The sequence below is a fragment of the Oryctolagus cuniculus genome, chromosome 2, assembly GCF_964237555.1.
Source record: "Oryctolagus cuniculus chromosome 2, mOryCun1.1, whole genome shotgun sequence".
In the NCBI taxonomy this organism is placed as follows: domain Eukaryota; kingdom Metazoa; phylum Chordata; class Mammalia; order Lagomorpha; family Leporidae; genus Oryctolagus; species Oryctolagus cuniculus.
Window position 1 is genome coordinate 32,038,175 of NC_091433.1, and position 25,106 is coordinate 32,063,280.

The 25,106-nt window shown below is 50.4% G+C and overlaps 1 protein-coding gene across 5 annotated transcripts in view; it reads left to right on the top strand.

Moving 5' to 3' along the window:
• TBC1D1 (TBC1 domain family member 1) overlaps window positions 1–25,106 on the top strand; it is a 219,701-nt gene that overhangs the window by 89,187 nt on the left and 105,408 nt on the right. For all 5 annotated transcript variants that reach the window (XM_017350653.3, XM_051830768.2, XM_051830777.2 and 2 more), the window contains one exon: window positions 24,122–24,622. In XM_017350653.3, coding sequence (XP_017206142.2) covers window positions 24,122–24,622 — 501 coding nt within the window. The remainder of the gene's footprint in view (window positions 1–24,121; window positions 24,623–25,106) is intronic.

A 25,106-nucleotide genomic window follows, 5' to 3' on the forward strand; every position in this document is an offset into this window, starting at 1 on the left:
GAGCACTTAATAATATGCACCAGCCATTGTGTTGGGAATAGCTGGGTTCCATAATTTACTTAATTCTCAGAATTATTGCGGTGGTATTGGTATTAGTCCCTCCTTCCACATTGTTTTGGAAAGGAATTTGAAGAAACTGAAGTTCAGAGAGGTGAGGTAACTTTTCAAAGCAATATTTTTAATAAGTTATTTTAAAAAATTGACAAAACTGTACTTTGTACAGTTTGATGTTTTGAGGTGCATAAACTGCGCAATGACAGCTAATTAACATATACTTCACATAGTTGCCATTTTTTTAAAGATGTATTTTATTTATTTGAAAGAGTTACAGAGAGGCAGAGGCAGAGAGAGAGAAGTCTTCCATCTGCTGGTTCGCTCCCCAGATGGCTGCAACGACTGGAGCTGAGCCGATCCAAAGCCAGGAGCTTCCTCTGGGTCCCCCACGTGGATGCAGGGGCCCAAACACTTGGGCCATCTTCCACTGCTTTCCCAGGCCATAGCAGAGAGCAGGATCGAAGAAGAGCAGCTGGGACACAAATGGGCACCCATTTGGGCTGCCAGTGCTGTGCTGTGGGTGGAGGCTTTTTTAAAGATTTATTTATTTATTTGAAAGACAGAGTTATAGACAGGCAAAGGCAGAGAGAGGTCTTCTATCTGCTGATTCACTCCCCCCGTTGGCCACAATGGCCAGAGCTGTGTCAATCTGAAGCCAGGAGCCAGGAGCTTCTTCCAGGTCTCCCACATGGGTTCAGGGACCCAAGGACTTGGGCCATCTTCCACTGCTTTCCCAGGCCATAGCAGAGAGCCGGATCGGAAGTGGAGCAGCCAGGACTCGAACTGGCATCCATATGGGATGCCAGCACTGCAGGTGGCAGCTTTTACCAGCTATGCCACAGCACCGGCCTCAAAGCATTCTTTTAAAAACCATGAACTTCTTGATTGAAGAGATGGGTAAAGAAAAAAAAAAAAAACAGGAAAAATCACGGGCAGAAGACTGAATATAGGTCAAAGTTGGAGAGACATTACTGGCAAGTAAATAATAGATCAAAAGGGGTCAGTTTTGAGATGACTGCAAACCTGAGTTTTTGTTTTCTTGTTGAGTAGAGCTGTGGGTTGTGGGTGATACCGTTCTTTTTCTGATAGTCCTTTCAAGGCCTGATGGAACCATGTTGCAGAGTTATTGAGCTTATCTGGAACGTGCTCTCTGTGTTAAGTGTCTGTTCATAATAGGCCATGCAGAGACTACCACCATGGTGGACCTTTCTCCAGCCCATGACAGCACCAGAGAGGAAGTTGAAGGTGTGGATTGGAAGGCTGCGTTTGTGCTGAGTTTGCTGGTTAGCCTTGGATGGGTGACGTGGGGATGGTTATCATTGCTGCTGCCTATCAGCTCTGTTGTTTGAGCGTCAAATCAAGATGATGTAATAGATAAAAACTGTCAGGCCCTCTTTAGCCTGCGCTTGTGTGGAATCAACTGGGTATAGCCATGTTTCCAAGAAACTTCTGACCATAGGAAACTTAGACTTTCCTGGTCTTCAACTTGATCTATAAAATGGGAATATTGTGTTTGGTGATTGCTACAGTCATTCTCAATTCATAATCTGTGCTTCTGTAGTGGCAGGTCAGGCCAAACATCTTAGATTGCCCACCTCTGATAGGGAGGGTATGTTCCCTGACCTCACTGGCCTAGGAAGCCCCTGTCCACCTGTTACGTTGTAGGTATGACCCCGGGCAGGTTCCTTCTCTCTAGGCATTCATGTGTTCACCTGTCCATGGGCGTGCATGGATGGTTTCCAGACTGTGAGGATCCAGCCACATAACATATTTAGAACCAAGCACTTGAAGAAGCATCAGCTCTGACAGTGCCGTTGACTATGGGGGTGCAGCAGGCTCCGGCAGCTGCCTGGGGTCTGCTCCCTCTTTCCACAGATGGAAACATTCGCCGTGCGACAGGGGAGATGGCTTTCCCAGAGCCCGCGATCTCCTAGTGCGCCCCCCTCCACCCCCGGCACTCATCGAGCTTCTTGGTGTTCTTTCTGTCTTACCACGTTCTGGAGGAGTTGCACCCAGGTCCTGATTCAGGAGCACAAGACCAGAGCAAAAGGCTTTTGTCTGAGCCACAGGAGACTTTTGACCGGATACGGGGAAGATGGAGTGGGAAGGATCTGCAGCGCGGGTGTCCTTGCCCAGGCGCACAGCTCTGTGCCCCCATCTCCCCTTCCCTGGGAGAGGGGTAAGGAGGGGCTGCACCATAGTTTTTCATCTTTTTCATCTCTAGAAATTCCATCAAGGGTTTCTCCATTGCCGAGGCTGTTAACTCTAGAAAAATGGTTTGGCAAGCAAAGAAGTAGATTCTCCAGTTCTGGGAGACTTTGAAAATCGGAAGGAAGTTGATTTGTGTAGCAGTTTGTGATTGTCGGCCACTGAGGACTGAGAATGAGTGTTTTGAGGAAGTTCCTTTCACAGGGCGGACCCAGAGGAAGCCAGTCATTAGGTGAAAATAAGCTGGGAGGTCTTCGAGACCTCATTTATTTGCCTGGAGACAGCTACAGGCCTATTGTGATGGTTCCCATTGTGGCAGGCTTTTCAAAGACATACACGTAAGTTTCCAAATATGAAATAATAGAGCTTAAAAACTGGACTTGAGAAACACAAAGCAACAGTCTGCTCATGAGTTAGGAGTTTGTATCCCCTTGCATACTGCGTAATCAGTGTGAAATAACACTAACACATCGGCCATGGCCCAAACTCTCTCATCACGCCAGCAGCAGCCATGTCCGAGTTTGCACTGAGTGGGAGGGGTTCCCCTCTCATTCCCAGGAACATAGGAAAGTCATACATCGCGTGTCATGCCCTTCGGGTCTGCACCACCCAGTTCTGGCGAGGTTGAAAGAACACCGCGCTGCGGCTGGTTTCTTCAGTGGCTGTCTGGTGTGACAATCAGCTGATTGTCATCTCTGAATTTTTTTCCCCAGGGAAAGAGCTCGATGTACTCGACCGGTGGAGCATACAACTCAATATTCATTGCTTTCCAATTACCTCGCTATGTAGGGGAGCAGCGTGGTGTTTCTAGACATTCTCGGGCAAGAAACGTGGCTGCTCCTTCAAGTTCGGTGTCCACCATGATGCGTTCCCGTGTGTGTTCTCTGCCAGGCGCCTGGGGCACAGACGCCTGGAGGAGGAGGCCGGAGGGTGCCGAGGCAGCTGCGCGGTGGTCCTGCCGTAGAGCGGGCAGGCAGGGGTGCCGCAGCCTCTACGTCTCCTCGTGGTACTCGGTAAATGCCATAATCTCCCTGTCGATGTTCATCAGGGATAGGCAGAAGCGACTGTACACTGTTACCCTGAACCTCGTCTTCAGTCTGGGAGCCAGAGGCAGGGTGTGGCTATGGGTGTCGAGAAAGGGCCACACAGTGTCCCGGAGCCCCTCTCCACCGATTCTGGGGCTCCTTAGATCACTCCGACAAGTCGTTGCATTAAGCCTGTTTCCGCAGAGGCAGTAGAGCCCGCCTGGCTCCTGTCCGAAGGGCAGAGGGTGACTCAGCCCTCAGCCCCCGGGACTCTGAAGGCCCTTACACCCACATAGCACCTGCTGCTCAGCCTGAAAGCGCCAACACCCTGTGGCGCGTCTCAGGAAATCCCCTAAGGCACTGGGCACCTGGCCACTGGCCCTGTTCATTTTTTTTTTTTTAATTTGGTGGTTTTAGAAGTTTTAGCCTAATAAAGAAGTTTCATCCTACAGACTGCAGATCAGATCATCATGGGGGACTTGATGTGGTGTGGAAAGACAGCCTTGGCCGGGGAGGCCCACTGAGGTGCAGCGTGGCTGAGGGACCTGATATCAGCTTCTGCATCCGGCCGCAGCGTCATTTCTTGATTCCTGAAATGAACAGGGAGAGTGTGTGATCTGAGGGGCCCATCCAGGTGGGAAACGGAGAGGCACTGGGGTGGGACTGCACAGAGGCGCAGGACATGTGTGCAGCGCAGCGGGCGGGCAGCTGGGTAAAACAAGGCAGTCACAGTTGATGCAGGACCGCCAGGGGCAGCCGGGTAGACTTTGGAGAGGAGCCCTTACAAGGCTTGTGAGCAGGCTGGCCCCATCAGTCCTGTGCCGCTGGAAGAGCAGGCTGTTGGTGGGGAGAGGGGTGGATGGGTCAGGAGGGAGGAGGCCCTAGGTCGGGGGAGTGGGGTCCTTCTGTGTCTGGCTGAGTTCAGTGCAGGCCCTGCCCAGTGCTGGAGGTGACATGGGATAGGGAGGGAGCCAGTTAGCTGGGAGCTAAGAAGCTGCTAGCTGTCTCCTTGCTATAGCCCTGCACCACTAACGCCTCACCCCACTTCCCGCACATTGGTCACGCCAATTTCCCACAATGCTCCTGAGCCTCCTCTCATGCAGAAAGGGGCCGTGATGAGCTCGTGAGGCTGAGCTCCGTGTGGGGCCACCACGGAACTGTCCCAGAGATCACCACACACACTGAGCCCTGCCCCATTTGTATATTAAATTAGGGTACCACCCCCTACTCCCATAAAGGAAGGGACTTGAACTTGGGTGGTTACGGTTGTGGGGCAGCAGCACCACCAGCAGCTCCCCTCCTGCCTTGGAGGGAGGCTGCCCACATGCACTATCAAATGTGTACTGTCTCTTCCTGCTCCCACTATTGCGTTTTATGTCTGTGCTTTGAAGTCACCTCTCATGAAGAGACAAGAACTGGGGCCGGCGCTGTGGCGTAGCGGGTAAAGCCCCTGCAGTGCTGGCATCCATACAGGGGCCGGTTCGAGTCTCGGTTGCTCCACTTCCAGTCCAGCTCTCTGCTATGGGCTGGGAGAAGATGGCCCAGGTCCTTGGTCCCCAGCACCTGCATGGGAGACCTGGAAGAAGCTCCTGGCTTCTGGCTTCAGATTAGCCCAGCTCCAACTGTTGCGGCCATTTGGGGAGTGAACCAGCAGATGGAAGACTTCTCTCTCTGCCTCTGCCTCTTTGTAACTCTGCCTTTCAAATAAATAAATAAATCTTAAAAAGACAAGGACTTGAAATAAATGCAGCTGGGTCACCCACCCTATTGCACAACAGAGGCTATGAGCTCATGGTGAGAGAAAAGAAGGCAGAAGGAGAAATGAGAATAGAACCCACTTTCCAGGTTTTGAGCCTGGTTACCAGGAGGCTTTTGGGAGACCAGGAAGTAAGGAGGAAGAAGTATTTTAGGACGAAGAGAAGGAACTTGATTGGGCTGTCTTAAGGTCAGAGTGCCTAAGGTCTGTGAACCTTGGAAGAGGTGAGTAGACATGTGAGCCAGGAGCCAAAGATGCAGATTAAGTGCTCAGCTGTGTTGGCTGTGATTCCTTGGAGAAAACCTGAGCGCGCACAAAGGGTCCCCTTCCCAAGGAGTCGAGGGAATGGAGTGCACTTGACTCAGTGCGTTCTGAGGGAGGGGATGACGTTCCCAGGCTCTCTACCCCATGTTTCCCTTTAGGGCTCCTCTCTGTTTTCCCCTCTTGTCCTTGCCAGTTGGTAGGTGGGCTTCTTGTTCCCTGGCTGTGGCTCCTCCCCGGTGAGACCTCCACACACAGCGCTCCTTGGCTTGGGAGCAGCCGTGGAGCTTGGGTCACGTTGTCTGCAGCAGCCCCTGGCTGGGACAGCAGCTCTTTATCTCCTGCCAGCCTTTTTTCAGTGGTGATTCCCTGGGAATCTTCTTGATAGTGAAGCTCCTTTCCCTGCTCCAGGGGAGGAGCCTGCAGGGGGCGGGGGAGAGAACCGTGCTTTGCAGCTCCAGCCCTGGGCGCCTCTGCAGGCTGCACGGGGTCTCCAGGCTTGTCTTTAAACAAAGCCCTACACTTGGGTGCTCAGACCTTTTAAAAATGTGTGTGTGTGTGTGTGTGTATTTTTATTTGAAAGGTAGAGTGACAGACGCACATACACACACACACACACACACAGGAATTTCTCTTGATAGATCAGTCAGCCTTCTATCCCTTGGTTTATTCCCCCAGATGTCTGTAACAGCTGGGACTGGGCCAGGCCGCAGCCAGGAGCCTGGAGATCCATCTAGGTCTCCTGCGTGGGTGTCACGGATCCAAACACGAGCCGTCATCCACCTCCCAGGGTGTGCATTAGCAGGAAGCAGGATTGGAAGTGGAGTAGCTGGGACTTGAACCAGAGGCTGTGCTGTGTGGTGTTGGTGTTCCAGGTGGCAGCTTAACGTGTACCACAACCCCTGCCCCTCAAACCTTCTTAATAGACACTCAGATGCCTCACATATACCATTCAAATGATCTTTAATGGAAAGATTCTTATGTTCGCCCCCCCCACACACATATTAATGACATTATTTTTTGAGAGGCAAAGACAGAGGAAGAGGAAGATCCCATCCACTGATTGACTTCTCAAAAGCCTGTGTCAGCTGGAGCATAGCCAGACGAGAGCTGGGGACTCCAGCCAGGTTTCCCGACATGGGTGGCAGGGACCCAGCTACGTGAGCCATCACCTGCTGCCTCCCAGGGGCACGTTAGCAGAAAACGGAAAGCAGGCACTCTGATGGGAGATGTGGGTGTCCCAAGCAGCAGCTTAACCACTGTAGCAGGCTCCCGCCCCAAGATTCCTATATTCAGAAATCTTCCTCACTTGTGTCTCACCTGCTTTCCTTCCCACTTAGGACAACAGACTTGCAAAGGCAGCTGCGCTATCTCCTGGTCATCCCCTTTGCCACATGGACACCCTTGGTTCCTTCCCGCTCCCCACTCCCCCATTCACCAGTTAGAGGCTTGGCTGACCCGTCTGGCTGCTCTTTGTGGAACTTCCTTTGTGACCTAATCAGGAAAAGGACTGGGAGGCCGTGTCCCCTCGCTTGGTGTGAGGGTGGCGTTGCTCGCCGTGCCCTGCGCTTGCTGTTCCTTTGCGTTCTTTTGGGATCCAGGCCACTCTGCAGGCTTAACCTGGCCTCGCGGTCAACTGCAATCCTTAAATCTTTCTCACATGAACTTTTGCCGAGCAGTGTGTGCCCTGTGGGTACTTAGCAGATGTGGATTCGTTTCTGTTTTATTTTTTTATTTGCAACTTACAGATAATACTTTACATATATCACCGTGTTCCTGACGTAGAAACTTTTGTGTTTTCATGCTGTGAGTGATTTATTTTTATCAAACGGTACAATGTTGGAACTGCAAGTGGTTAAAGTCCTGCAGATCAGTGCCTTCTGTGTGGCCATGGGTCACAGCCCTGGGGAGGCTGGCCTGGGGAAGGGGGGGTGGTTGGTGCTGAGAGGGTCCCAGTTTTCTTATAGTTCCAGGAACCTGGGCAGAGATGGTGGAAAGAGAAATGTTAGCCAAGAGTGAGGCCCTGGCTCCGAGTTGAGCCTTGGACTCCTTTACTCTCTGGACGACTTTGTACTGTTTCATTTTTGTGTTGTATTTCTTTGATTGATTGCCTTCATCTATAAAAGCAGGAAGTATTTGCCCCTCAGTTCTGCTTTTGAGGCATCATGCCCTGGCATAATGGCCGGGGTTTATAGACGTTTATTGATGTTATCTAACATCTGTACCTCCTGAGAAAGCTGAGGAGCAGATAGCATTGTGCTTATTGCACTTGGATTTACATAAAGTCTAGTGTAAAATGTAAAATATACACTTTTTTTTTTCAATTCTTATTTGGAAAGCAGAGAGAAAGAGAGAGATCTGCCATCCACAGGTTTACTTCTTAAATGCTCCTAACAGCCAGGCTGGGGCAAGCCAGAGGCAGGAGCCAGGAACTCGGTCCAGACCTCCCACAAGAATGGCAGGGACTCAAGTACTAGGGCTGTCGCCTGCTGCCTCCCAGGGTGCACATTAGCAGGAAACCGGAATTGGAGTGGAGCTGGGACTGAAACCCAGACACTCCAGTGTGGGATGTGGGTGTCCCAAGGGGCATCTTAGCCCTGGTACCAAGCACCTGTCCTGATTGGACATGTTTATCGAACATCTTTATTGGCTAGAGTTCAGATTTTTCCATTGGTCTACATTGAAGAAATACAATAGCCACTCAGTACAGTGTTGTTTCTTTTTCTCCACGAAAAGGATTGAAGTGGTAGGCTAGAAAAAAACTCATTTCTACCACTGCTGAGTAAAGTTGAGAATCTCAAACATGAGTGATACATTTCATTCAAGAATTTAGCTAATGCTGTAAAAGCTAGTGTGGTGTATTATATTTATATTGAGTTACATTTATTTATAAGACGAACCCATTCCTGCAGCTGAGTGTCACTAATGCATTAGCAAATTTCAATTAATAGCACCTGTTTGGAAATCATCATGATACTCACAGATGCTGGTGGCAGGGCTGTGACTGGGCTGCCATGGGCATGGGTGCAAGTTGCACACTGCCCAAAGGCAGCCAGCCAGTGGCAAGAGCGGGGCCTACACCTGGCTTACTGATGTGTGCAGCCCTCAGTTTTTGTCAGACAAGGCACTGTATGCTTGAGGAGTAGCTCTGGGCTATACATTAATGTGTGTGTGTGTGTGTGTGTGTGTGTGTGTGTGTGTTTTGACAGAGTGGACAGTGAGAGAGAGAGAGAGAGAGAGAAAGGTCTTCCTTTTGCTGTTGGTTCACCCTCCAATGGCCGCCACGGTTGGTGCTTCGCGCTGATCCAAAGCCAGGAGCCAGGTGCTTCTCCTGGTCTCCCATGGGGTGCAGGGCCCAAGCACTTGGGCCATCCTCCACTGCACTCCCTGGCCACAGCAGAGAGCTGGCCTGGAAGGGGGGCAACCAGGACAGAATCCAGCGCCCCGACCGGGACTAGAACCCGGTGTGCCGGTGCCGCTAGGTGGAGGATTAGCCTATTGAGCCGCGGCGCCGGCCATTAATTTGTTTCTAAAACAGTTCATGTTGGTATTGTCAGGGTAATTCCACACCCTGTCCACATATGTAAGAATGTGAATTACATTCATTTTACTGTAATTCCTGAGAAGAAACACAAATGTTCACCTGGTTAACAGGCGGTTATGGTTTATCTAAATCACATTTGAAGGATCAACTTTGTGTAACAGGCCAGTTCTTAGTACTATAATAATATTACTGTATTATTCTTACAGTTTTACTTTAGGCCACAGGTTTTCTCCTTAAGTAATTTCCTATGCATATAGGGATAGTCTTTTGAATACTGTTAGTATGTCGTACAAAATGTTTGGTTTCTGTAGATTATGAAGTTTTTTACTTTTTGCTTTTGCCACTTAAATGCTCTGGTACATTATGTAGTTAAGCATCAGAGACTCTCAGAAATTGGTGCCAATTTGCTTGCACATTGAAATAATTTATCATCATACATTGAAAAGTGAGAATTTTTCTTCATCTCTCCAAGTAATCTTGCCCTGGAAGGTGTGTGTGTGTGTGTGTGTGTGTGTGTTTGTTTTTAACAGATTTGTTTGGAAGGCAGAGTTGCAGAGAGGCAGAGAGAGAGGTCTTCCATCCACTGGTTCAGTCCCCCGATGGCTGCAATGGCTGAAGCTGAGCCGATCCAAAGCCAGGAGCCAGGAGCTTCTTCCTGGTCTCCCACGTGGGTGCAGGGACCAAGCACTTGGGCCATCCTCTGTTGCTTTCCCAGGCCACAGCAGAAAGCTGGATCGGAAATGGAGCAGCCAGGGTTTGAACCGGTGCCCACGTGGGATGCAGGCGGCAGCTCGACATGTTACGCCGCAGCGCCGGCCCAGGGCTGTCGCTTCTTCCTCCTCAGTTGCTCCCTCAGTCCTCTGTGAGCCACTCATTCCCTCTGGGTGTGAGGCACAGAGCCGAGGCAGGAATGGAGACACCACCTCCTGACAATGTGCATATTGTAGGAAATAGTGCTGGTTACACTTGCCCCACGGAACACTCGTTCATGTTAGACAATACAGCTGCCTTTTTTTTTTTTTTTAAAGATTTATCTTATTTATGTGAAAGAGTTAGAGAGAGAGAGAGAGAGACAGAGTGAAGTCTTCCATCCGCTGGTTCACTCCCCAACTGGCTGCAAGGGCCAGAGCTGGGCCAGGCCGAAGCCAAGAGCCAGGAACTTCTTCTGAGACTCCCACATCGGTGCAGGGGCCCAAGCACTTGGGACATCCTCCACTGCTTCCCAGGTGCATTAGCAGAGAGCTGGATTGGAAGTGGAGCAGCCAGGACTGGAACTTGCACCCATATGGGATGCTGGAGCTGCAGGTTGGGGCTTTAACTTGTTGTGCCACAGTGCTGGCCCCAAATGCAGCCTTTTATGTTTGTTTCTTTCATTTGAACCCATGCAATTTTCCTGCAGCGTTGAGGTGAGTTAGTGTTACATTATCCATTTTACACATTCAGACAGAGAAACCAGCTGCCAGTTGAGGCTCTCAGCTTGGTAAGCACTGTGGCCCACACCTACGGGTGGAGATGGACGCTGCGTGAGCCTGCCCCTGGCACAAAGGGTGGGAGAAGGACTTGGGCTGTAAGGTGTGTGTCCACAGGCAGCAGCACCATGGGACCCTGGGGGGAGCCCCATGGGGGTGGAGAGGAGGAGACCTTTCATTGGCTCTGGAGAATCGGACACCAGTGGAGAGATGATGGAGGAACATTCTAGAGTCGGGGCTCCCCTGCTTGCCTGCACTCGTGGTCTCAAAATGACCTTTCAAAAGCACTGTTTGGCCTTTCCCGTCTCTTCCTATATGGGAATAGGTTACCATATTCAAGGACTAACTATGCCATAAATCACATTAGGCATGGATTGAATACTTGCAACATTTGAAAAGAGGTGTAATGTATTTGTATCTATGAGAAATTCACGTTATGTAGGGATCAATTCCGTTGTTCTAACTACTGGACACGGTTTTACCCAGTGAGAGCTTATTTTCCTTGGATTCCATCTTGTCGTTCTTGGATTGCAAGGCGGTCAGCAAACCCAGTGGCATTTGGAGTCCCCGTGACGACAGCATCAGTGAAACAGTGCAGTGGCATTTCCACTGCCCCAGCACTTCTGACCTCAGATGTAGTGGGGGTTGTAACCCTCACCCGACACGGCTTTTCCAAATCCCCGGACACCGCTGGGTACCCAGCGACTCAGCTTGGTTCTGACGCTACCAGCCCTGAGTTGGCATAGACCCCCGAGCTTTACCTGATCTTGAAAGCTCCAGGCCTCCTGCAGTGCTTCTGCCTGAGCAGCTGTCAATCAGGGGTTCCCCGATCTCCTTTTGGGGTCCGATGGTTTGCTAGAGAAGCTCACAGATACGTTTGCTTACTTCTACGGTTTAAAGCGCTCTGGCAGAGAAGTGTAGGGCTGGGTGGGGTGTGCGGAGCTTCCGTGCCCTCTGGGTGTGTCAGAGCCCCTCACCACGTGCAACAGCCCGGATCTCTCTGAGCCCTCTCATTTTTTTTTTTTTTTTTTTTAATGGAGGTTCTACGATGGAGTAAATTGAGGGCTGTTGGTGATTGATTCAATTCCAACTCTTCAACCCTCCTGGGCCTCGGGGAAGGAGAAAGTTCCAGCCCTCTACTCTGGTGCTCTCTGACAAGCTGGCCCTTGTTCTGAAGTCATTTCAATATCCCCAAGAGTCAGCTCATTAGCATAAACTCAGATGTGGTCGGGAGAGGCTTGTATTATGAATAACAAAGGTATTCTGTCACCCCATCAGGAAATTCAAATGGTTATAGGAGCCCTGATGCCAGGAAATGGGGTGTGTGTGTAAGGGGGGGGGGAATGTTGGGAGGGGGTTTGTTTGTTTTTTAAGATTTATTTATTTGAAATTCAGTTACACAGAGAGAGGGGGGTCTTCCATCTGCTGGTTCACTCCCCAGTTGGCCGTAACAACCAGAGCTGCGCCGATCTGAAGCCAGGAGCCAGGAGCTTCTTCCAGGTCTCCCATATGGGTGCAGGGGCCCGAGGCTTGGGCCATCTTCTGCTTTCCCAGGCCATAGCAGAGAGCTGGACCAGAAGTGGAACAGCTGGGACACAAACTGGTGCTCATGTGGAATGCTGGTACCTCAGGTGGTGGCTTTACCCACTATGCCACAGCACTGGCAGGGCATTTAGACTAGATACTGCTTATATCACAATGTCACAGTTATTTTCAAATTATATTTCAGTTGTAACACATTCCTCAAAAATACCCTGAATGGGGGCCAGCGTTGTGGTGTAGTGGATTAAGCTGCCGTCTGCAATGCTGGCATCACCTGTTTGAGTCCCAGCTGCTCCACTTCCAATCCAACACCCTGCTAATGCACCTGGGAAAGCAGTGGAAGAGGGCTTAAGATCTTCGGCCCCTGCACCCACTTGGGAGACCAGGAAGAAGCTCCTGGCTTCCACCTGGCTCAACCTAGGCAGTTGTGGCCATTTGGGGAGTGAACCAGCAGATGGAAGATTGATCCCCACCACCACCACCACTCTGTGTGTGTGTGTGTGTGTGTGTGTGTGTTTCTCTCTCTGTAACTCTGCCTTTTAAATAAGTAAAACATATATATATATATGCGCACACCTTGCTTCTGTTTCAGTTGCAGTATGTATGTGATTTGCCACTAGATCATGTGAAATATGTAAGCACAAAATTATTTGACAAATTCCCTTGCAATATAATTAAGACATTTTGTATTTCCTTGTGTTGTATTTTATACATTTAAAAATTTTGTCCTGACAAGGATCTGTAGGCTGCCCCAGGCTGACGGAGGGGCTATGGCACAGAAAAAGCCCAAGAATCTCTGCTTTTGCTTTTGGGGTGCCCTTGCGAGAGGGCATCCCACTATTCGCTCGGGTGCATTGGTAGGAATGTGGAGAGAACTTCTCTCACCTAAGAAGCCTGCGTGGTTTAACACAGCCTCAGCAGCTCTTGTGGTCATTGTAATCCACGGATACTCACCAACGAGAGGGTCAGCTAGATTCTTTATAGCCTGAGAACTCCCAACAAACAATCCCCACCCAAAATGTTTAAAATAAAAATAGCTTAGGTGCTTAAAGGGGTTGGGCTTCAGCTGTCCAGAAAAATCTCATGATCCAGAAGGACTGGTTCCCAGTGTTTCGGGGTTGCTATTTTTATAGCATTTGTTTCTTCTCAAGTTATCTGTCCCACGCCCGCTGTGCATAGGCATTGTGTTGGAGAGAAATGCTTGAGGCTTCTGGCGTTTTTTTAAGGTCTACTTGAGAGATTTCTTTCTCGTCACTTGATGTTTTTAAGTCCGTAAACTTTTATTTCGCGTTGCTGTCATTGTTGAGTGTGCCAAACACGGACCTGGACCCCTGTGCGCGCCCTCTGCGTCAGAGCAAAGAGCCAGTAATCCTGCTCTCCTGGGGCTGACCTGGAGCGTTTAGGTGTATCACGCTCTGAAGCCGGTAGGGTATTCCTGAATGTTCCACAAAGACTGCTCACCGCATAGACTTGTATGTTTTGTAAGGTAGTGTTTTGTTTTTTTTTTTTTTTTTTTTTTAAGATTAATTTTATTTATGAGAGGATCTTCCATCTGTCCATCCTCTGTTTCACTCCCCAAATGGTCACGATGGCCAGGTCTCTGGGCCACACCAAAACCAAGAGCCAGGAACTCTATCAGGGTCTCCCACGTGGGTGGCTGGGGGCCAAGCACTTGGGCCGTCTTCCGGTGCTTTCCCAGGTGCATTAGCAGGGAGGTCGGTCTGAAGTGGAGCAGCTGGGACTGGAACTGATGCTCATATGGGGTGCTGGTGTTGCAGGCAGCAGCTTAGCGCACTGTGCCAGGACCCCAGTCCCAGGGTAGTGGTTTCTGCACCTTGTTCCAGGGGGTCCTGATGATATGGAGGGGTGATGGAAGGAGCAGGAAGTGTTCTGCTTCCTCAACTCTGGAACACCTCTTCCCTTATGTGAATAGTATTTAGGGTGGCTGGAAGGTTGAAGGTGAGATGAGGTGGGGGAAAGAGTGTTGTCACCCACGGCGTGTTCGGAAATTTGGCCAGACAAGTTTTGGATTGTGGTTGCCACTGTCTGTTGCCAGCTCCAGCTCCGGGATCCGTTTTCTCATCGGTCAGTTCTGGACTGAGAGGCAGGTGGAGTCGCAGGGAGTTCATTGCCTCCAGGTGCTGTCATTCTCACGGAGCTGGCCTTTCTTTACCTTGTAAATATTCAGATGGCCAGCGTTTACTGGGAGCCACTACATACCGGGCTCCATACCCAGCTTTCACACTCACCGTTGTTTGTGGTCGGAGTGACCCTAACCAAGTAGCTGGCGTTGTGCCACAGGAGAGCGGCTGGCCTGGGCTTGCCGCCGCTCCTGTGCTTAACAAGGAGGATGGATCACCCGAAAGCATCGGGGTGTTCTCCCTCTGTTCTGGGACTAGGTCCTTCCCCATCAAGACAAGATGCCCCAGCAGCTCCTAGAAGCCTGCCTCCCAGGTAAAGGCCCTGGCCTTGGCCTCCGGGGTGGGGAGGTGGGTCAAGGGGCAAGGTGTTCCTTTTTGCTGGTCATTTTTTTTCTTTTTCTTTATTGATTTACTGATTTTAAAATTTATTTATTTATTTAAAACACAGAGTTAGAGAGAGAAGAAGAGCCAGGGAGAGAGACGGAGAGGTCTTCCATCCGCTAGTTCATCCCTCACAAATGGCCACAACAGACCTGGCTAGACCAGGCTGAAGTGAGGAGCTTCCTTCAGATCTCCCGCATGGGTACAGGGGCACAAGCACGTGGGCCGTCTTCCACTGCCCTCCTGGCTGCATTGGCAGGGAGCTAGACTGGAAGTAGAGCAGTTGGGACTTGAACCAGCACCCATGTGGGATGCCAGCATCTCAGGTGGCGGCCCAACCCACTGCACCATGACGCTGTCCCCTTGCTGTCCATTCTGCTTAGGACTAACCTGCTGGCAGTGTCACGCTCTACAGTGGTTGGACCTAGAGACACCTGTGGCAGTGTTCATTTGGGCTGTTGAACTGGTGGAGAAAGAGTATGTGCAAGACAGACTGGAGGTACAAACTTACACTTGACGTTCCTCTTACAGTGAGAAGATAAAGAGGGGAAGAAGGCAAGAGCGAGGTTTACTTTTCCCAGTAGGTACCACAATTCTAGTAAATTCATCTCATTCATTGTGGTCTAATACACAGAGTGAGGCAGCAGAATGCTCGCTGGCAGGGGCTGGTACCTGTGAACGTTGGGTATTGCATGTTGTTACCGGTCGCGGAGGGCAGGGCGGTTGCCAGAGTGAGTCTCGTGGCTTCTTTTCCTCAGCTTAGTATAGAAATAAAAGGCCAGGAAACAATTTGCAAAGAGGCAGAAACTTTTACTCGATTGGCAAGCGACGGAGAAAGTGTCCAGTCTGAGAGGAGACCAGGCGGAGTGCCCGAGTGGGTTGAGGAAGTGTCCTGGGCTTATAAGGCATTACTGTTTGTTCATTGGGTTACCCTATTGGGGGTGCCCATTGGACAGGGAGTTTCACATACGTGTTGATTAGCTTGGAGCTCAAGGAGATTGCGGGGGTCTCCTGGAGATGGTCCGTCCCCATAGGGGCTCAGCCCCCTCATCTGCTAGCTGTGTGTGGAAAATTGCAACTAACTCAAAGACATAGTTTAAAACCGCAAGGTCACACAAGATAGCCAGGGTCTCTTGGAGCCGGTCCAAGTCTCCCCAGGTGCTCAGCCCCTTCCCCTGCCAGCTCTGGGTGAAAGATTGCCCCCACCCCGAAAGAGAGATTTAAAGCTGCAAGGTCACACGTGCAGCGCAAGAAGCTATTAGTTGGGGAGATGCCAGTTGGCCTGGAGACAGGCTTTCCAGCCAAGCTGAGAGCCGGCTTGTGAAGGATGTCCTCCCAGTGTCTGAAGGGGCCCATGGACTCCCAGCCCCACTGGCCGGCCTCACACATGGAGCTGAGAATTAGTGTCATGGTTTGATTGTGAATAGTAGACTGTGGCTTAGGTCTTGAATGTATTTAGCCATGTTCCCCTCCCTGTTGTTTGTGTTTGGGGTGCGTGTGAGATTCCCCAGCCTGCGTTTGAGTCACTGGGGTCCTAATTGTAGCCTCCTTGGGGATGTCTCCTCCCTCCCTCCCTTCCTCCCTCCATTCCTTCTTCTCCCCTTCCTCCTCCTCCTCCTCCTCTCCCATCCTTCCCTCCTCCTCCCCTTTCCCATCTTCCTTCCTCTCCCTTCCCCCCTTCTCTTGTTTTAAAGATTTATTTTATTTGTTTGAAAGGTAGAGTTACAGAGAGAGAGAGAGAGAGAGAAAATATCTTCCATCTGCTGGTTCATTCCTTAAATGGTGCAATGGCTGGAGCTGGGCCAGGCTAAAGCCAGGAGCCCAGTCATCTTGGTCTTCCACGTGGGTGCAGGGGCCCAAGCACTTGGGCCGTCATCCGTTGCTTTCCCAGGTGCATTAGCAGGGAGCTGGATCAGAAGAGGAGCAGCTGGGACTTGAACCGGCATCCATATGGTGTGCCAGTGCTGTAGGCAGAGGCTTAACCTGTTATGCCACAGCGTCTGCCCCTCATCACCTTTTCTTGGTGGTGGTAACTTGAGCCCTACACCTGTACCTGAACCTGCACAGGGAGCTTTTCAGTCCCTTTGTGGGGATCAAACCTTATCTTTTATGGAAGAAATGAAGGTCTTGCCCTGGAAGGTCTGGCTAAGCCCCAGAAAAGTCCTTGGCTGTGTTTCCATTGAGATGGATTCCACTTGTACGTAAGCAGAGGGTGAGTGTGAGCCCCAAGGAGAAGGCAAGGCCAGGTGATGTGTCCCTGAGGTCTGGCACCATGCCTACGGGAGCAGGCATGAGCAAGGGGAGAAAACTGCCTTTTGAGAGAAACAGTCAGCTCTGAGTGGTGCCTTTAGACCTGGAAGTGAGGCAGTGCAGGCAATCGTGAATCACCTGTGTGTTCTGCTCCAGGCTATTTGGACGACTAGCTATTGTATGAGGTTACAGCCCTTTCTCATTTCCCATAGCAGAGAGCCAGAGGGAATGGGAATAATGTGGAAACATGCCATTCAAACAGGAATTCCACTCTGGCTCTGTTTTGAAACTTTTTTTTTTTTTTTTTTTGGCGTATAATCTAAAATTTTATGAAGTCTTTTTTTTTTTATAGGGACAAAGTGGAATTTCTTTTGGTCTCCTTGGAGGCCTTAGTGACTGGTTTTATTTTACAAAGGGCAGAGTTTGATAAATGCTTAAGTCATTCTGTCTTCTCTTAGTTAATTCTACATGCTTGATCTTAGCCAAAAGGCTGAGAAGCAATTCCTCTCTTAGTTAATTCAAACTATACGCTACGTTGAGATTTTGTGGTTCTCCAGCCACTTTCCCCCGTGTTGCACTTGGCTTCCACCTTGCTTAGTCATTTGCATATAAACTTCTTCCGTGCAGACAGGTTCAGTATCTTTGCTTTCCACAGCTTGTTCATCTCTGCTGTGAACGTGTTGGGTGGGGGCTGTGCCAAGTGGCTGGGGAGGGATGGTGCCATTGTTGAGGACGAGTTCTCCAGAAGAGCTTCCTTACCTCCGGGTGTGACTTGGGTGTGTGATAAATCCAGGCTTCTGGGCCTGCCTGCCCATGAGAACTGTGGGGGGACATCTGAAAACTGTGGGGGACCACCTCCAGATGGGGTACGCCTGAGTTTAGACAGGTAGGGGCAGACATCGGGGCTTTGCAATACTGGTGATTCTGATGTACAGCCACATTTGAGTTGAGAATCTGCTTAAACCAAGGGGGTTGGGCTCTGAGGACATCTGTTCTCTTCCAGATAGAACATCATTGATGCCACAAATTTGGTCAGTGTTTACCCCTGCCAACCAGTGTTTTCACTTCTTTTTTTTTTTTTTTTTTTTTTTTTTGACAGGCAGAGTGGACAGTGAGAGAGAGAGACAGAGAGAAAGGTCTTCCTTTGCCGTTGGTTCACCCTCCAATGGCCGCCACGGTTGGCGCGCTGCGGCCAGCGCACCGCACCGATCCGATGGCAGGAGCCAGGAGCCAGGTGCTTTTCCTGGTCTCCCATGGGGTGCAGGGCCCAAGCACCTGGGCCATCCTCCACTGCACTCCCGGGCCACAGCAGAGAGCTGGCCTGGAAGAGGGGCAACCAGGACAGAATCCGGTGCCCTGATCGGGACTAGAACCCGGTGTGCCGGCGCCGCAAGGCGGAGGATTAGCCTAGTGAGCCGCGGCGCCGGCCCAGTGTTTTCACTTCTAAAAGCGATTTGAGAGGATGTACAGAATGGGGATGGGCATTTGGCATAGGAGTTATACAGAGTGTGGGGCAGTCCCATCCCATGTCGCGTTGCTTTGGTTTGAGTCCCAGCTCTGCGCCCCACTTCGCATCCTGCATCCCTGGAGGCAATGGAATGGCTCAAACTTAAAAAAGATCTACAAAGTAATTTCATATGCTTGTTGGCTCCAGTGGCCATTAAATTACTTCCTAGATGTACCTTACTTTTAAAAAGGCGTCTAGTAAGGTGTTGGTTACCGACTAGAAGGTGGTGGTGAACCTTTGGAACAGTTACTTTGGAGGAGGATGCTGGGTTTTATGTTTGCACGGACCATCTAATTGCTGGTCCAGTTTGGGGGAGCTGAACAGCTGTACTCCTGTTCTACACGTGGTGAAAGATGAAACCCAAAGGACTGAGCGAGAAGGCCAAGAGGAGTAAGCGCCAGGGGCTGCAGTCCTTGGTGTTCTGACCATGCCCAGGTGCTAGGCAGAGTGCCCGAGCACTCTGCGGAGGACACGACATACCCGCCTAACCTTCTGGTCAGGCACAAACCAGGAGTTGAGGCACTAGCTCACCTTGTGAAGCCGTGGTGGTCGGACAAGACTGACATCTGCTCAGGACCAGTCCTCTGTGGCATGCAGTCGGCTGCTTGGCTCATGCCTGTGGCCCGGCACCTGTCACGCTGTGCTGGAAACCATGTATGTAGTTGCGTCTCTGACCTCCTACACTGCGAGCCTGCCAGGTCAGGGAGAATTGTGTTTTAGACGTTGTAGCAGGCAGGTTCAAGTCTTTGTGGCTGAGTGCAGCCCGGCAGGTAGAACTAATGCACACAGTGAAGAAGTTTGTGATTTTTCTGGTCTGGACAGCATCAGATGGTTGGCTTTTTGAGTTGTTTGGCTTTTTTTTTTCCTCCTTAAGTAATTTAAGTCGTGGCACTAACAGGATCTTTTCTTAATTATTTTGTACAAAATTCAAAGCATACGAGATAGAGTGGGAAAATACTTGCTTTAATCCCCCTTCACACACATACACCTTTTCCCAACAAATGCAAGTTCCTACTCGCCAGCAACAGAAACAAGACACAGACCCTCCTGGAAAATAACTATGCTGAGGAGGTTACTTTGCTGTTTGAAGTGCTTGTTTTCACTCCCAGCAGTGAGAAGGCACTTTGTCCGAGGAGCAAAAGCACTAGTGTGCACCTTTAGAATGTTTTAATATTCTACAGCAGAAAAGGCTGTGGGCTTTAAAATACGAATATCAGGCTCCTTTAGACTCACGTGGTACTTATCTGTGACTCGTTGGCAGAAAAACAAGACCGTAGTTGTGGACTGAAGTGACTTGAATTGTACACATCGTGGCAGGAGCGCTCCTAAATCCCTATGAATAAATTGCACTTGCAGTGTGTTTAATCCTTTTAAACCCCCAAATCCTTAAAAAGAAAGCTGACCCAAATGTTTCAGGACTTTACAGGGCAAAGTGACTGTTTCTGGTTCTCTTACAGTATCGATTTCTTGCTCCTTATAGAGCAGCATACACGTAAGCCCCCAGAGACTCCGCTGTACCGCGTGGTGCTGCTGGGCGAATTCTGAAGGAACTTGTGTTTGCGAAGGGACTGCAGCTACGCTTTCAAGGCTGGGCGTTAGCACAGGCTCAGGTCGACAGAAGAGGAGCTCAGTAAGGTTTTATCTCCCCGAACAAGGCCTGTTTCTTCACTCGTTATTGGTGATTGAACTTAAGGATCTAACATTTTTGTTTTGATTTGCAACGTGAAAGGAGTTAAGACCAAACTCCAAGCCCTTGCTGAATTTATTCCAGTAGAATGCGTTTCAGATTCTTGTCTTTGCCGTGATTTGCTTTATCAGCTTATCTGCAAACAGAAATGACGCAGACATTATTGCTGTGACCGACTAAAATAAGACTGGTTAGAAGTGCCCAGATGCTATCAGGGGGTAGGAGCTCCACAGGCCTCCATGGGTGAGCATTTGCCCAAAAGGGGCTGTGTATTGCAGTCAATATCATAACTTGACATTGAAGTTCTGGGAGACTCAAGTTTCCCCTTAAGACATATTCAGTCTTATTTATTTATTATTTCAGTCTTATTTAACTGGGGTGTATGTTAGTGATAGCATTGTCCCTTTTTAAATTTTTATATATATATATATTTAAAGATTTGTTTATTTGAAAGAGTTACACAGAGAGAAGGAGAGGCAGAGAGAGAGAGAGAGAGAGGTCTTCCATCCACTGGTTCACTCCTCAATTGGCCGCAGTGGCTGGAGCTGCACCAATTCGAAGGCAGGAGCCAGGAGCTTCTTCTGGGTCTCCCACACAGGTGCAAGGGCCCAAGGACTTGGGCCATCTTCCACTGCTTTCCCAGGCCACAGCAGAGAGCTGGATCAGAAGTGGAGCAGCCAGGACTCAAACCAGGGTCTGCATGGGACACCAGCATTGCAAGTGGTGGCTTTACCGCTGCGCTGACCCCTTTATGTATTTTCATTTTAATTGAAAGAGAAAGAAGGACAAAAGAGAGTGGGAGGAGGGGGAGAGGGATAAAGGGAGGGAGATCTCTCATCTGCTGGTTCATTTTACAGGCTGAAGCCAGAACTCAACCTGGGTGGCAGGAGCCATCACCTGCTGCCTCCCAGAGTGTGCGTTAGCAGGAAGCTGGACTGGAAGTGGAGCAGGGCCTGGGAGCAGACACTCCAGTGAGAGATGCAGGCGCCCGGGCCCAGCCATTTACTCGTTTACACATAGCTGTATGAGCGGCCCACCCCAGCCGGCCTCTCTCAGCCCTAGGCTTGTCCTCAGTCCGTTTCTTGAATATGAGCTGCCCCTTCTCTTGGCGTGTCTGCCCTCATCCTTGACTACTTTGTCCGAGATGCCCCAGTTTCTGTATCCCTGAATTGCTGAGATATCTCAAGGGCCCACGTGTGCTCCTTTCCTCTGCCTTTATCCTGTTCCTGAGGCTGTGGCTGCCTCCCAAGTAATACGAGCCTTTGATGTCCCCACTGAGACTCCAGTCTATCGGTCTAGCAGCCTTCCCTTGCACTTCCCTTGCAAGTGCTCCTGGCCTTGCAGAACCCATGCACCTTCTCTCCATACCTGCCCCTCTGCTGTTCCCTGTCTGAGCTCCTGGCACAGGCGTCCACGTGACCGGCCTGCGCATGTTGTCTGTAGAATCTTCAATTCAGCCTGTCTGTCTTCAGTGCTTGGTTGTTAGCTCAGGCTCCCAGCACACGCCAAACAATTCTCAGCACTCACCCCACCTCCTCTGGGTCCCCCGCGCCTTCCCCAGGTGGGGACTGCGTTCCTCTCCCACTTCTGAATCCCTGGCTCTAGCATCGAGAGATACCGAGAAATAAATGAAGGAAATGACTCAATTCCCGCATGCAAAAAGCTTGTGTAGGTGAGTCCAGGGCAGGATTGAGGAAATCATCCCTAGTGCCCATTATGTCCTTGTTTTTGGAAAAACAGTGACTCAGGTCTGTTCTGGCAAAAGGAACTGAATCTAGCAATGACATTCTGTAGACTTGCACACCTGTAGAGCCCGTTGCTTAATTTAGCCTCTTAGTATATAGGAATAATGTAATATTTAAATAGCATTAGGTTTTTAATTATTTGCAGTTTGTCATTTACACTATATTTGGTAAGGTGCCATTTGCCTTGTCCTGTTTTGAAATTATTATATCCTTATCAGGATTGCAGTGTTTTCTAGATCCCTATTTGTCATCTCCTTTATCCCTGTGGTGTACGCACAGCGTCTTAGTGCCCCTGGAGGGCAGGGCGCGCCTTGCCCTGACCTTGGGAACCCTGGAATGCAGCTGTGCCTGGATTCCAGGACTCACCTGAGCAAGCGGAGCAGCTTGGCTCTGCTGCTGAAGCGTGTTGCAGAGTCTGATTAAAGCGTGGGGGGTCTGGGGGCGGGGAAGACCACTGCGTGTGCTCCTTGACCTGTGAAGTGAGGGACAACCCTCAGTTGTGTGGGTGCCCTTTCCTGCTGAGCCTTCATGGAGAACAGCACACAGTTGCTGGGGTTAGTAATTGGGATTGTTCAAGTGACTCCCACTAATCTCACACACTCAGTTTACTTATACAAGCTGGTTATATGTGCTTGAAAATTGGTGCTACTGGGGCCAGCGCCGTGGCACACTAGGTTAATCCTCCGCCTGTGGCGCCGGCATCCCATATGGGCACCAGGTTCTAGTCCCAGTTCCTCCTCTTCCAGTCCAGCTCTCTGCTGTGGCCCGGGAGGGCAGTGGAGGATGGCCCAGGTGCTTGGGCGCCTGTACTTGTGTAGCAGACCAGGAGGAAGCACCTGACTCCTGGCTTCGGATCGGCGTAGCTCCGGCCATAGCGGCCATTTTGGGAGTGAACCAATGGAAGGAAGGCCTTCCTCTCTGTCTCTCTCACTGTCTAACTCTGTCAAATAAAAAAAAAAAAAAAAGGGAAAGAAAATTGGTGTTACTCTTTGTCACACAGAAATATCTTTTACCTAGAAAATGTTATGTGTACTCCCTCCACCCCCCACCCCCAAGATGTGGCAGCATAGGAGGGATATTCAACACAACAGAAATACTCCTTGCAATAGATGCTTGATAATCTGCTGAAATCCCAGCTTTTTAGGTCTTATTCCTCTGGAAGTTTTTTTTTTTTAATATAAAATGTCCTTAAAGATATTTTGAGTCTTTGTATGACAAATTCCTTGAAAGGATATGTCATAATATTTATGGCAGAGAGAGCTTTAAGACGTGCGTGATGTGAAATCACAAGGCTCTTTGGGAATTTATGCATGAACACAAAATACAAGCATACTTTTAAGATCAACGAAAACTACCCCCCTTTACTGTACACACTGATCTTTGCACTGAACTGGAAATAGGATTTTTCCATTCTCTGTCATGTTGTGAAAAAGACACTGGAGCCTTACGGGTATTGGGCCCTAAATTGACTTTTCCTTCCATAGAAATTGGAAAAGAACTGGTATAGGTGTTAGGTCAGAACAAAAGCTAGGCCATTGCTTTTGAAGATTGGATTCCTGCCTGCCTTGTGCTGTCTGGCCACGGAGATTACGCCGAGGGTACCAGCGGCTGCCGTCCGAACACTGCCCGGATGCGTAGGCGCTGCAGTGCGGTCCCCTCTGTGTTTGATGATACTTTGGAGATTCTTGGCAGGGCTTGATGCTGAGGGGGTGTAGCAGTGGGACCCCACCGCGACAAGTGAGACCCTCGTGTGCACCATTCTAATCATGGTTTTACACGAGAAGCCGAAAGCTGCTCTGATGGTACTAGTCCTGGGTGGTTTACTTTGTCTAAAACCTCCTAGCTTTGTGGTCATTTTTTTTTAAGATTATTATTTATTTACTTATTTGAAAGAGTGTCAGAGTGACAAGAGAAGGGTGTTGGGTAGAGATCTCTCATCCGCTGGTTCACTCCACAAATGGCCACACCAGCCAGGGCTGGGCGGGGCTGAATCCAGGAGCCAGGAACCCCATCTGGGTCTCCCACATGGATGACAGGGGTCCAAGTACTTGGGCCATCTTCGTTGCCTTCCCAGGGAGCTGGATTGGAAGCAGAGCAGCCAGTACTTGAACTGGTGCTCCTGTGGGAGAGATGCCCGCCCGTGTTGCAAGGGTTGGCTTAACCCCCTGTGTGACATCAGTCCCCTTTGTAGTCATTCTCTTTCATACACGGGTAGGGCTATGTGGTAACTTCTCAGGTGTCAGTGAAGAAAATCCTGATGCTAAAACAAATGTCTTCTAAGACAGTGTCTGTGTTCTCTATCGCACTGTTTGTGGAGGAAGATGGCTATAAAATCTAGAAAAACTGATCCTCTGGCGAGCCACGTTGGAGAGACAACGGCTTCTCCAGGATGGACCCTTGGGTTTGGAGCCCAGGCAGCTGTGCGGTCCCCCGGCTGGCTCCTCACCGGGCGGGGTGTTGTGGGCACCTGCGGCTCCAGCGCAGCGCAGGTGCTCAGCACCTCGCCCTCCGCCGGGGTTGCGCCGAGTAACGCTGCTCCCTTTGTCGGCAGGTGCCAGAGATCATCAGCTCCATCCGCCAGGCCGGGAAGCTCGCGCGCCAGGAGGAGCTGCACTGCCCGTCCGAGTTTGACGACACGTTCGCCAAGAAGTTCGAGGTGCTGTTCTGCGGCCGCGTGACGGTGGCCCACAAGAAGGCGCCGCCGGCCCTGATCGACGAGTGCATCGAGAAGTTCAACCATGTCAGCTGCAGCAGGAGGGCGGATGTGGACCTGGCCTCCCGGAACCCCGAGCCCCTGGGTCCCGGGGGCGGACTCCGGGCCGCGCTGCCCGGGGCGGCCGCCGAGGAGCCCGGCCGCAGGCCCATGCGCAAGTCCTTCTCGCAGCCGGGCCTGCGCTCGCTGGCCTTCAGGAAGGAGTTCCAGGACGCAGGGCTTCGCGGCAGCAGCTGCTTCAGCTCTTTCGAGGAGAGCGACATCGAGAGCCACCTGCTCAGCGGGCGCAATGTTGTGCAGCCGACGGATATCGAGGAGAACAGGACTATGCTCTTCACGGTAAAAGTCGGCGGTGGCGACGCAGAGAAAGCTCGCGCTTGGGTGTCTGTGGGGTTCCCTGCGGTTTGGTATCCTGAGTCATTCTTAGGATAAAAGGATCAGTGATGGAACAGAGACCACAGCCTCTCCCTTGGGTAACTGACCTCCCTCCTGTGTAAGAGAGGGCCCCAGAGGGATATATAAACATCTTTCAGTTGGAAAATATTCTTTGCGGTGATTATTAATTTATAAAATGCTGCCCCTTTATTATGAAGAAGATTTAGGTTTGTGGGTAACACTGTACTTGAAATTCATACCCAAACTGAAATACTGTGTTGGTTCAGTGAATTGCTTGCTTTTTTTTTTCCCCCTAGGAAAATTCTTGATAAACTAATAGTGAGCGAGTGCCAGTGCCGGAGTGGAAGGGGAGCCGCCCCTGACACTCAGCGTCTGCTGCGGCTTGCCCTCCCTGGGAGGCCCCTGGGTCTGAGCTGAAGGGTCTAGG